Source organism: Synchiropus splendidus, chromosome 1 (assembly GCF_027744825.2).
Source record: "Synchiropus splendidus isolate RoL2022-P1 chromosome 1, RoL_Sspl_1.0, whole genome shotgun sequence".
Classification (NCBI taxonomy): domain Eukaryota; kingdom Metazoa; phylum Chordata; class Actinopteri; order Syngnathiformes; family Callionymidae; genus Synchiropus; species Synchiropus splendidus.
The window spans coordinates 51556402-51570124 of NC_071334.1; the positions used below are offsets into that span (position 1 = coordinate 51556402).

General features: G+C 41.4%; 1 protein-coding gene across 5 annotated transcripts in view; it reads right to left on the reverse strand.

The window, feature by feature from the left end:
* The window catches only part of LOC128758496 (receptor tyrosine-protein kinase erbB-4-like), a 225157-nt gene that overhangs the window by 106865 nt on the left and 104569 nt on the right, over positions 1–13723 (reverse strand). For all 5 annotated transcript variants that reach the window (XM_053864526.1, XM_053864491.1, XM_053864500.1 and 2 more), the window contains exon 2: positions 11435–11586. In XM_053864526.1, coding sequence (XP_053720501.1) covers positions 11435–11586 — 152 coding nt within the window. The remainder of the gene's footprint in view (positions 1–11434; positions 11587–13723) is intronic.

The following is a 13723-nucleotide window of genomic DNA, read 5'->3' on the forward strand; positions in this document are numbered from 1 at the left end:
GTGGTGAAGTGTCCGAAACATGTCATCTTATCAACCTCAGTATTTATGGTGGCGACAATTACGAACAAGGCAACTTGAGAGGTGAACTTTTCAGTTATCATCTGAGAGTTTCCATGTGTGGTTTGAGCTTGGAAAAAGTCCATTCTCTCCATTCACTCCATGGTGCTGCAGCATCCATTCATTTGACTGAAGTCAACTACTTTTGCTCCAACTTTTTCTGTCTCAACATCTACCAGTTTTACAGATAAGACAGAAAATACAGTTGCTATGAAGGTGCAGTTATATCAGTTAATTTAGGGGCTTTATTTTGCAGGGAAAATGCCGGTCTTGGCTTAATAATGATGTGAGGTTTCATTGAAATGGTTGTTTAAATCCAAAGATTTTAGATCAGAGAGTGCCATTTGGTTGCCTCTGAAAATAAGGACACTGTTTCATGAAGCTTGAAGCCACTTGAACCCACTCATGAAGCCACTCGCTGTACGACTTCTTTCCAGTGAACATTGAGTACACAGATCATGGCTGTTGCATTAATACTTCCTCTGTTTTGTCTTAAAATCATTCATGTCGAGTTGTAATGTGACGCATCAAAAAAGGGACGTGTGTGCAAACATGTACAGTCAGCCCAACACCAAAGCAAAGGCTATTGACGTCCATGGAAACAAGGCCAAACTGAGAGGGGATTGAAAGAGCGCCACGCTCTCGTCACTTCTCAACCATCTGCAAAAGGATTAATAAACGTGAATCACTCGTTTGAAAAAGCTGGAAACGTTGGAAAGAATTGCATCACGTCACCACACTGCAGATTCATTGACATTCAAGACGACATTTTGGGATTCTGTACCATTAGACAAAGGGATTTATTTTTGGTGGGAGTGGTTTTAGGGAAGATTGTGCTTCAGAGTTCACAGCGAACTCCGTTTCCCATGTTCAATTTACTTTCCAAGTTGAGCTAAGGTGAGTGTGCCGGTTCAGAATGAGCTCTCAAGGTTAGGAAACAAAAAATGATATTTTGAGCACGATCCGTAGAAGGTACCTGACCGGGTAGCAAACAGGAAAAATGAAATAAATAATAATTATGCAAATGTTCCAAAAGGTCAAGTAGCCAATTTACCACGACCCTTTGGGAGACATTGGTATCATCAGGCTACTATAAATTCTGATATCGTGAAGGTTAAGTGGCCTTCTATCTAACCACGGTGATAAGAAGAGAGAAAAATAAATACATGAATTTTAAAAATTATTATTATTGTTTCAGGCGGCACAGTGGAGCAACGGTTAGCACTACTGCCTCTCAGTAAGAAGGTTCAGGGTTTGAATCCAGCTCTGGACCTTTCTGGGTGGAGTTTGCATGTTCTGCACGGGGTTTTCTCTGGGTACTCTGGTTTCCTCCCACAGCCTACAGACATGCTCACGAGGTGAATTGGACACATTGAAACAGTGTCCTTATTTTCTGAGGCCACCAGATGGCGCTGTCTGCTCTAAAATATTTGGATTTAAACAACCATTTCAATGAAAACTCACATCATTTTTAAACTGATTGCGCCTTCTGGCTCTGAAAACTAGAGCGCTGTTTCATGAAGCCTCATCAGCCCATCACTACCTGCTTGCCTATCTTCCTTAACTTCAGTTTTTGAAATTCACAGACAACTATACAAGTGTTTGTTTACAACACTTAACATCCATTTTTTAAAGATTTATATTAATTTCTATGGGTTGGACAACGTGTCAATCGCAATGTAAAGCCCCTCAAACCAGGGTTAAGGGTTAGAGTTACGGTGACTCTTCCCTTGCATGTATCTAATAATCTTCGCTTAAGTTTAATCAAAATGGACGCCATTTATAAACATCTGACAGTCTGTTTGGTTGAAGAAAATCCACTAAAAAGAGGAAGAAATGATAGAAAAATATTTGATCTTCACTATCCCTAAGATCAAGTTGAGATGGAAGAGTTGTTCTTGTGTGTTTGAAGTCGAATTGAAATAAACTTTTATGACATGTCCACATAACCGGCACAACAGAGTAAACTTGTTGAGAACATGTCTGCATCTAAATGTGCACACAACAGAGACCTGTGGTCTTTGAGAGTCAGTGCAGAACACACTCATTCTGGACGCTGATAACACTTCCTGACAGAGCGAAGAAAACAACTCCAGTATGAGGACGGTCAAACCCTGACAGGCCAAGATGAATGGTTTTATCCACACAGTCCCTGACATTGTTTTTGTTCACTTAATTCATCATTCTGTCGCAATGATGCTGTTTTCTTTTGGGGAAACTCTGTCTGTGGAAAAAGATAAGACATCATTCCAGGAAGTCACACGAAATACGTGTTGCGACAAAATGTCACAGTGAAGTCATATACACACAGAGGAACATTGGCGGAGGATGTTTTATAACTGCGCTGACACCAAGTAGCAACAAGGGAAGAATGTGTTTATCTATGAAGCTGCTGTAAACGTAACTGCTGAGACACAATGCTGTAAATGGTTGCATCAGTGGCATCGATGTGGACGTCGGCCTACTAGAGTCTCTATATCCAGGGTGTCAGAGTTTGTTCCAACCAATGAAGCGGTCACCTTCTCACCAATCAGGTGTCTGAACACTGTAAGCATTTGATCCCGGACTGGTTCACCTATATGTGCTTGTAGGGTTGGAAGAAGAACCTGCACCCGCTTTGGCCCTTTTTTGGATCAGTTTGACACCCCTGCTAAATCATAATAGACCAGCTAAACTGCCAGAGAAGGACTTATGGAGCCAGAAATCCAAGCGGTTGCTCGGTCACGATTAGGAGTAAGAGGTATGAAAGAGGTCCTAATTGTCAGAGTCCACCAGATGGTGCTCTTGGTTTAAAAAATGATGTGACGTTAGATTGAAATGGTTGTTTCAATCCAAAGATTTTAGAGGAGACAGCGCCATCTGGTGGCCTCTGAAAATAAAGACACTGTTTCATGAAGCCTCATCATCCTATCACTTCTTTTTACCAACACTTTGGGTTCACTTGTACAAGTTAAAAGTTTAAAGAAAAGAAGTTTAAAGAAGCAGGAACATCGTCAAACAAAATGTTTCACATATTCTACATCATTTAGTATAGAATGCCTTGTCCATACTACAGAATGAATTCCCTCAAGTCCAAATCTATCTCTCTGGAAATTGATCAGGATAAAGTGTGTTAACAAGAATAGCAGTCCTCAATAGAGGTACCCACTCAGTCGTATCAGCTGAAAACAAATATTCATCTCCTGATTTAAGTGGGTGGATGGGAGAGTGAGAGCCTGTGTGTGTGTGTGTGCGTGGTTAATAATTCATGAAGGAAAAGAGAGCTAATTTATGTGTGGGAAGAAGAACCAGCCGACCAGAAGAAGCCTCAGCCGAATAGTTGGGGAAGACAATGCGGAAAAGTAAAATCCTTCTTGATAGAGAAAATTCTTTTTAAGCATGAATATAAAAACGTCCAACTCCACCCCAGGAATCTGCAAAAGCCCCGCACTGTTGTCTTCATGATGCAGAGTTTTGTGGTTGAGAGGTCGATGATGTCGTGACAAACGTCACTCGCATCTCCGACTTCTTCGTCATGCTTTTACGGCTCAACTCTTCATGACTAGAAGGACCTGGTGCATCCTGCGAGTGGGAGAGATGCACTACTTTCTCCAACCCCAAATCCCCCTGCATACTTGCATGGAGAACACAGCCAGACACCAAATTGTTCCATCTCTCAGACACATTTCTCTGCTGTTCGTATCCAGGCAGCAAAGATGACAGACTTTACAAAGTTCATGGAAAGTGGGATACGACGAGAGGAACTCAATTATTTATTTGTGCTGTCAAGTTACAGTCATTTTGCAGCCCTGCGTCAAGTTTAGACAAAATCTGAGATAATTGGAGAATAATTATGGTTTAAAATCTGCCACAAGGACCATGAATCCTTCTGCGTCTGCATCGAATGTTTCTCAGCCTCCAGTCCACTAAACAGGATTGTTAAAATCACATTGATGTAGCGAGGAAGCCATTGCCTATTCTCATAGAAATTCTTTTTATTTGGTTCTCAACATCACCTATTTCAAGTACGATTTCTCGAGTGAAACTTAGTTGTGTTTCTATTGCAGCAGTTCATCTTTCTAAAGTCGTTGGATTTACATCACATTAGCGATGACTAAGAAAAACAAAACAAATCGGATGCGAACTCAGGTTTGAACTCTCACTTGCGTGGGTGTTTTTTTTCCATCATTTATTCTTTGACTTAAAAGAGAAATGTGTTCTCAATCAGAAGCTAAAAAATCTGCATTTGTTAGAGTAGATGATGCTGCTTGCAGCCTAATCAGCTGTTAGCGTCGGAATCATTTTTTGGGTCGGCTGATTGTGACAGAAACAAACCAGACCAGTTGCAGCGGAGCTCCTTCCACGTCTGCCGCCATTATTCCTGACAATGATTGAGTCCCGACACAGCATCTCTGTCAGGAGTGATGTGTGAATCACATGTTGGAGTCGCCACTGAAGGGACAATATTTCACTATTTGAGAAGCAAAATACACACAGCCACCTTTTCATTGAAAGGTTTCCAACCCTGCTCCTTCCCTCACTATGGAAACACCATTCATTTAACAAGTGAGACACGAACCTTGCACTGTAGACTTCACAACAGCACAACAGATTTGTGCTACGGGAACACAATATTTACGAATGAGGATTTTGAATGTATTGATTCAGGTATTTTCTGTTGAAAAGGCTGGTGTTAAATGCTGCTGTATAAACACTGCAAGTCCTGTAACAAGCAAGAGCTGTTTCTACATCACAACTGACCAAACCCCCCAGAGGCGGTGAAGACCCCAACAGTGACTCCCTGAGGAACAGCAGCCACAGTGGCAGCCCTCAAGTTTATATTCTTCTTCTCACTCCAAGAAAAGTTAGAATTCTCAATTCGCTGCTTCATTTGCTGGATTTCCTGTTCCTTCAAATGCATTATGCATGAGATGGTGGATAAAAAAAAAATAGAGAGAATCAGGTCCAGAATGTGATACTACTTGTGCACACTTTGTCAAAACCACAATTCAGCTTGATATTGGGTCATAAAGGATTTTGACATATCTGCTGTTTTACCCATATGAGTGTGAATGTGCCTCATTAATTTGGTCCGATCATTAATTGGATCGGACCAAATCCGATCGGGGATATTGAAGGCACCTTTTAGCAAACATTTTGGGAACCACATTTTTTCAAGGGCTCCTCTTCTTTTCCTTTCGGCTTCACCCTTCAGTAGATCATCTTCCTCCATCTCACCCTGTCCTCTGCTTCCTCTTCTCTCAAACCTACAAACCTCATGTCCTCCTTCACCACCTCCATAAATCTCCTCTTTGGCCTTCCTCTCCACCTTCTGCCTGGCAGTTCCAACCTCAACATCTTCCTACCAATGTACTGGCTCTCTCTCCTCTGTACATGTCCAAACCATCTCCATCTAGCCTCTCTGACTTTGTCTCCTAAACACCTGACCACATGTGCTGTCCCTCTGATCTACTGCTTCCTGATCCTATCCATCCTGCTCACTCCCAGAGAGAAGCTCAGCATCTTCATCTCTGCTACCTCCAGCTCTGCCTCCTGTCTTTCCCTCAGTGCCACTGTTTCCAAAAAATACAACATTGCTGGCCTGAGCACCATGTTGTACACTTTCCCTTTCATCCTTGCTGACACCCTTTTGTCACACATCACACCTGACACTTTTCTCCAACTACTCCATCCTGCCTGCACCCGCTTCTTCACCTCGTCCTCACACGTAAACCACAAACCACTGCATACACATAATTATTTGATCAACAGGAATGTGTTGACAGCTCAGAAAATTAGGACACTGTTTCATGAAGCCTCATCAGCCCATGCCCCTCCCTACCTGAGACACAATATAAGAGTGGCCCAAGGTTGAAGGTTTGGGCTTCAGACACCTTGGTCGCCAGCTCTTCTGGATGTACAACCTATCTGGTAGGAATATATATATATATATATATATATATATATATATATATATATATATATATATATATATATATATATATATATATATATATATATATATATATATATATATATATATATATATATATAATGTTTATATTAGAAAAATAATGGCAATTAGCTATGTATTTGAAAATGTTCCATAAAACCCTCATGCTTTTTCTAGTTTTCAGCATACGTCCTCCCTTCACACCTCTGACCAAACAACAACCTAATTCCTGACAATGCATTACGTAGCCCAATACCTCAATGGACTCTGTCTTCAAAATATAATTTCTCAGCTCTCAAGTTTCATCTAAGAGAAATATTGATGATGGCTCATGCAATATTTAAATTCTGGTGCGCCTGAGACTGCATAAGCACACAAGCTAAGCACATGCAGGATGAGTCACTTCCACCAAGTGGTGATAACAACTTCCTGTCAACAGGAGAATCAAAACGAATCAGTGCAACTAGATCACTAATAAAGTAAAATGTTCCACAGTTACTACTGTGTGCATGTTTGAGTGCATGCAACAGTAGTCATATGGAAATGTGTTTTCATGTTGGACACAGCAGACTGAGTAGTGATGGGTAGATGAGGTGTCATGAAACAGTGTTGCAGGGTCGATGAAACACTGTCCTGATTTTCAGAGGCCACTAGGTGGCGCTTTCAGTTTGTGTCATCTTTACCTTATTGCGTGCATTTGAAATGTTAAGTCATGTTTCACATGACAAAAGTTGAATTGAGGTAAAGTGTTTCCAGTCATAGAGGCCTTAAGTTCATTTTCAATTATCCACCTAAAACGATTCACCATTTGCAGGTTTTTGGAAAATATAAAAGGCAGAATTCTTTACTTTTAGTGGAGGTTAAAATGAAGTCTGTATCCACCAAAAACACTTCATCCATATACTTAGATAACTGGGCCTATCAAGTTGCAGGCACCCGAGAGTTTAAATATTTTAACGCTGAATCATTAATATTTCTCTTGGATACAGTTTAAAAGTGAGAAAACAAAATTTCCAGACGTAAATTGCTCTGTTGTATCTTTCTGCACTGGGTGTATTGTTTAAAGGAACATGGACACCATCAGTTTTTGTATTAGTCTTGGTCAAGGTGTCATTTTAGTTGCTATTTGTTTCAGTACAGTCCGTTACGGTACTTATTAGTTTAGTCCAGTTTTACTCGTAGACAAGTTTGATCATTTTAGTCAGATTTTAAATGGCAGATGCGAACGTTATTGTGTGTATTTTCTTTACATTTTTGTTCAGGCTACACAGGGGCATGTCAAACATACACACTGAAAGAGACCATGTGGCACCAAACCATTTCCCTCTCCAGTGAGGAAGAGGTTGGGTTAATAAAGTTTCACAACATATTAATGAAGGGGAGATGAGGTTTCATGTAGATTTGATGGGCTGATGAGGCTTCATGAAACAGTGTCCTAATTTTCTGAGGCCATCAGATGGCACTCTTGGTTGAAATGGCTGTTTAAATCTAATATTTTACAGCAGGCAGTGGCCTCTGAAAATTAGGACACTGTTTCATGAAGCCTCATCAGCCTATCACTAGTTTCATGACACAGTGCCCTGCTTTTCAGAGGCCACCAGATGGCGCAGTCTGCTGTAAAATGTTTGGACTAAAAACAACTTAACATTTCCAAACCAGGAGCGCCATCTGGCAGCCTCCCAAAATTACATTATATGATACCTCATCTATCCGAAACTCATGGGACCTGAAGAACTGTGGTTCCAGGGGCGGTGAGGATCAGGGAGCGACGTTAGGTCACCAGGCTTCCGCAGCACACAAGCAGGGCACATACGTCTCCTGCCGGTCGGCACTAATGTCACAACAAAGGTTGTCCCAGAAACATGGTTAGCCCACGTCCCTGATCTTTCTTGCATTCACTTACCAATCCCCCAGATGTCTAATTGTTTCCCTAATGAAGCCGAGCCTCATGGGACTGTTTAGAGAATTCATTTGATGGCACGGGCCCAGTAATGAGACGGCACCACACTTCATTAAACCACAGCACTCAGATATGCTGCCTGGTGGTGTGTGCACTCCTGTTTTCACATGTCCTAAGATGGGAGATGACACACACACACACACACACACACGTTTGCATTGCTATCCCTGTGGGGGCATTGTGAGGTTTCTCATTGCCATAACCCTTTCCCCAGCCTCTCTCGCACACACATGCTTGTTTTCCTATCTATGTGAGGACCATCATGAACAGGACTCTGAACCAAACTTAAACCCAATTATAATGACCCAGTTATTTGGAAGTCTTCATCCTCAAATTGAGGTTTGGACCCGTGGGCACCTGCAAAAGGTCCCCACAAAGATACACACATATACACACACAAGTTTGTCTTCCTATCTTAGTGAGGACCATCATTAACATAGATATATATAATGCTTCCCCCAGCCTTCCCCTAAACCTAACCATCTAAAAGAAATGGCAAAACTTAACCTCAATCATATAATAACCCAGCTATTTTGTCGTTTTAACCCTCAGAATGACACTCGACAAAGTGAGGACCGGCCAAAATGCCCTTACTCTGTTAAATAAAAACGCATGCATGTTCTCACATAGATAGAAGTACACACACATACACACACACAGTGTTTAGCAATGTAGGCTGGTAATGTTATGTTATTTACAGTACATGCAAACTAGAAAGGTGATGTGGATTTTCTTCCAGTCAAAATCATTGTCTTACACAAGCTAAAACAAACAGACGGCAGTAGAGCGACAGTTCCTGAAACAAACACATTACAGACACAATGAAGAAGCTGTCTTGTTGGGAATGAATCGTTAAAACACATGTAAATCCACCAATCCATGTCACCATGAGCTCATGGAAGTTGATTTATGACAGTGATTCAAATGTATGTTGCATTTTATTGAGTCAGAATGTCAGTTTCTGCCTGTTTTAACCAGAGCTGGTCATGTGACCAGACCTGCCTTTCATCTCATTGGAAATCAATGGGGGAAACTCACAACCTCTGTAAATCCAAGTGACCCTACAGAACACCACCAGAGATGTGAGAAAAGAATTGAGTCCTTTGAACAGCTCTTTCAAGTGAATGGTAAGAATCTGTTTGTTGGTGCCAGCCGGTCATTTGAGAGTCATTCTCAGATTCTCAATTGTACGCAATGTCTTTATTTGTCATCACCTCTATTCCATTGAGTCTTCTGCCCTACCTTCATGTAAAGAAGACTGGTGGAATCAGTATAAACTCTTTACTGTATGTGCGAGTGGGAGGCTTGTCATAATATGGTGACATCACAACACAGAAACATCTGTGTGATGATCATGAAAAGTCGTGTGTGATCAACTCTGTTCTGAATCTTATACCTGCCACCAGTGACTGTTTCTATGAAAATTATCAGTTACTTCTGGTTGATTTTTAAATGTAAATTGAGAGTTTCCGCTTCATGTAAACTGAAGAATTATTTCAAAGAAGAAATCTCATGTGATCAAACGTATTTAAACAAATTGGAAACATCGAAACAAACGGATAGCACCTAACACATCAAGGAGGTGGACTTGATCATGACAGTTTTCAGCTTGTCTTTCACAGAAAAATCCCATAGAAAACTGAAGTCTGTTGCTTGTGGAACTCAAGTGAACATGCGACAGGAGATGGACCAGTGAAGATGGCTGAGATTTACTTCTCATGACTGGCGGTTTTATAGTCACCAATTGAAAAATGGACAAAACTTTCCCCTCTGCTTTGCTGCTTGTTGATTGGCTTCTGTGTGTTTTTATTTATGTATTTATTTATTTTGGTCACAGTTCCTCCACAGTTACAAGAAAATCCCCACAGAAACCTTGCAAACTAAATCTAAAACATGTATAAATAATGCTCGTGCCAGGAACAGAACTCAAGCAGGAGCCATGTGATCCGTGTGGAAAGAAAAGAGCACACTTTTCCTCAGAGCAAATCTAAATTCTAAACTTATCCAATACTGTACCACCATAATAGCATCTTCTCTCTCTCTTTTGGTTGAACATTTGTATTTTGTTTATATGAGCAACCAATGTTCCTGTTACCCTAACATTTTATCAAGGTGAGTCACTTGACACTAAGTTGCAGGCATTGTCTAGGAGCAGCAGTAAAACAAAGGAACGGCTCCTTAAAGTCAGGCTCCCGTCAAAGAGCCACGAATCCCATCTCTGAACACCTCCAAAATCGAATCACTTCTCAGAGAGCACATTTCCAGCCAAGTCAGAAAGATCTACTGAAACATGTTCATCTGTTTTGGAGTCTTCTGTTGACAAGCACACAAACCGAACACATGACATCCGACACTGAATTAAATACACGTTCCCTAAAATGCCTCTGACATCAACCAAAATATTGATAGTGATGAACTCAGTGCCATTATTGAACATGGTTTCCGATGTTTGCAAACACACGGCAGCACACACGTGCAGCCTCAGATGCAGGTGTGACCATCAGTGATTGAACGTAGGACCTTCAACTGGCTCGCACTGGTTCAATTCCCAGTTCAATGTAAATTTATTACGGGTTAAAAGGTCACAAACAACCATGAGAACATTTTTTTCCACTGGCCCACCTAGTGTCAGCCGCAAAGAATTGTGGCCCTTGGATGAATGTAGTTATTACCCTTCACATAGAAAGAAAAGAATGGAACTGAAACCCTTTCTCTGTCCTTGGTTCTGAAGCTGGAATGGCATGTTTAGCTTGGGCATCTGACCATGGTACTGAAATGAAAGCGGCAGAATGATGAAAAAAAAATCTTTAATATCTGCCCATCTGAGCAGTTTCCTTCCCCTGTTCAACTTCAACGAAAATCTCTTATTGGTATATAATGTCCTTCATAGTACACAAAGCATTTCTATTGAAGTGATTATTGGCAAACATGCCTGTCATTCGTTGGCCAAGGGGGCTGTTGTCTTGCAACGTAATTTATCTGACTTTTTTTTTTATTACTGTGCTACTTTTATTTTACTGCTATGCTACTTTCATTTTATTTTATTTTTCTGTGTGTGCATGCCTCCCTTGACTTTTCAGAATTCAGAATATTGACACCCATGTACCTCACTCAGCTGTCACTCTACACCCGGTGTGTAATGCTTCATTCACCATCACCACAATACTGAGCTTCCCTCTGTCAGCAGGAGACCATCTGCTATGCTGAGTGAGTAATACACTCCTATTTGTCCTTTGCCTTTTCTAATATTATATTTTCGATAAAAAGGCTGATATAATCAGAACACCAAACCATCATATTCTTCATTCTTGTCTTCACCTCTAATCTTGTGAAGCTCCTCATTTCCTCCACCAACATTAACATTTTAAAATTTAGTAAAGGACACAGGGACAAGATCGTGTTGATGAAATAACAATGCGTTACGACCACGCTCCACACCACATATCTGTCAATGACAGACAAATGTCAACAGGTTCAAAATCTACCTTTAAAAAGGAAAGGTTTCGATTCCGGTCGATGCTGGTGATCTCCAAATTTCCCATCACAACTTCACAGTTCTCATAGTATTTCTTCAGGGTGCGGTACTGCAGGTCCAAGTCCGACAAGGTGCTTAGCTTGTTCTCGGTGCCTTGACAAACTATAAAAGACAAAAAGCATATGATGAATTAAATATATATAAATATATCTCAAACACCACTATTGTTCAGCAATGTGTTGTATTTCACATTCACGACAAGACATTTGGAAAGTTGTGAAAAAGGAGACGTTCGGTTGCGAGGTAGACACTGGATGTGTGAATCAGCCAGATAATGTAAAGAGGATAAGAGAGCAGTGGCACATTCAGCAAAAGTACATATTATGTCCGTGTGACCGCAGCCAGAGAAAAGGGGGAAGAAAAGGAGACAAGACGCGAGAATGAGTAGGTTGGGAGATTATGCAAATTGCTGTAAAGAGTGCAGAGTGCAGCTGACATGACAATGAGCAAGCTGCCGGAGTGGAGACTCGGGAGGGACAAGTGGGTAAGTGAGGTGGGTACCACTTCTCTAATGCAGTGACCTACAGTGATGGTCTAGCACCGGCGCCTTGTTTAATCAAAGATATTCAAATTCCGCCGGTTGACCTTTACGGAGGGTTTCACTTACTCAGGCGATGACATTACAAGACTTTTGTGGTCTTAAAGACAGAGTTGGAGTAAACGAAAGCACCCATCTGCCTTCTTGTGAGTGTAAATATACTGGCCAAGATTCATGGGAATAAGTGCGTTGACTTACAGCTGACACCTCGAGTGTATGACTACATTAGAGTTGATGCCATACATCAAACTGATGATGTCACTCTTTGGTGTATTCGGTCATATAGAGTCATTTGGTCCTGTATCTGAATGAGCTAACAAATTGGTGCCGTGCATCACTAGCTAACTGCATGAAGATGATACAGCATAAAGCGGCTGTGTTGACTGTGTCAGGTGAAACAGCATCAAAGCGCGAGCAATCTCAGAGGGGCATGTTTCATTTCGTTTCATATTCTCATCTAGATGGCTTTCAAGGATTTCAGGTAAGACTGTTGCTCATTGCTGAGAACGTGGCTGCTATTATTGCTGTTCAACTATAGAAATATGGTTTAGTGGTTAAGATCTCAAATTGCACTGTACTGCTGGTTTTTGACTGTGATTACGTCATTTGTTGCCGGTGACTGCACCTGCACCTTGAATTTAGCTGCACACTTTTATGGTCAAGTTTGCATGTCTTCCATGGGGACTGAGTTTTCAAGGAGGAAGCACACAATTTGGACACCAAGCCATGTGCCACAGAACCTGAGAGCTGTGAGTTTGAGACCCATGCCTAAACAGTACATTTCCATACAGTGTTTCAATAGTATGTGTTCAAAAATAAAGTTTTGTATTTTCGTCTGCTAGCCAAGCTCAAAAGCACTTTCATGGACACCCCATATGGATGCAATCATCCCAATGAATGACTCAACTGTCCAGGGCGATGGAGAGTGTGAAAAAGAGGTGAAAAAGCAGGTGCAGGCAGGATGGAGTAGTTGGAGAAAAGTGTCAGGTGTGATGTGTGACAAAAGGGTGTCGGCAAGGATGAAAGGGAAGGTGTACAAAAGGGTGGTGAGGCCAGCAATGTTGTATGGTTCAGAAACAGTGGCACTGAGGAAAAGACAGGAGGCAGAGCTGGAGGTAGCAGAGATGAAGATGCTGAGGTTCTCTCTGGGAGTAATTCTTTGCAACAAAGCAATATGTATCCCTCTCTCATTGAATGGTGTGGTCGCTGCCTACTCTACCCACTAGGAGGCAGAGTAGGAGCCAACTGGCCCTCATGAATGGGTGGTGTGTACTATAAAAACCCTCCATTCAACGGGGTGATTATGTCTGCACCCATAGCTCAGTTGCACTCAAGTTGAAAATGTGAAAAATGTCTCTCAGACCAGAGCAGTGAGTTACAACATTTGCAGGGATGAAAAGCTTTGAATCAGAGATTCATGCTCTCCACACCATTTCACCCCTTTTTCCAACATCACCCTGTGCTTCTTTGTGTCATCAGTTCACTGAACATCCACTGTGTCAGATCTACACCATCTATACCACAGGCTTACCAGATGTGTCTCTTTGATTAAGCTCATTGAATTGCGCAGTAAGGTCAGTGTGTCTTGGAAGAACGGTGCACCTCCACATCTACTGTATATGAGCTTATGGTGGGCAGTCGTGCTTGTTCTAAGACAAAATACCTATGCTTTATTGCAGTGATGCTACGTTTTTACCACAT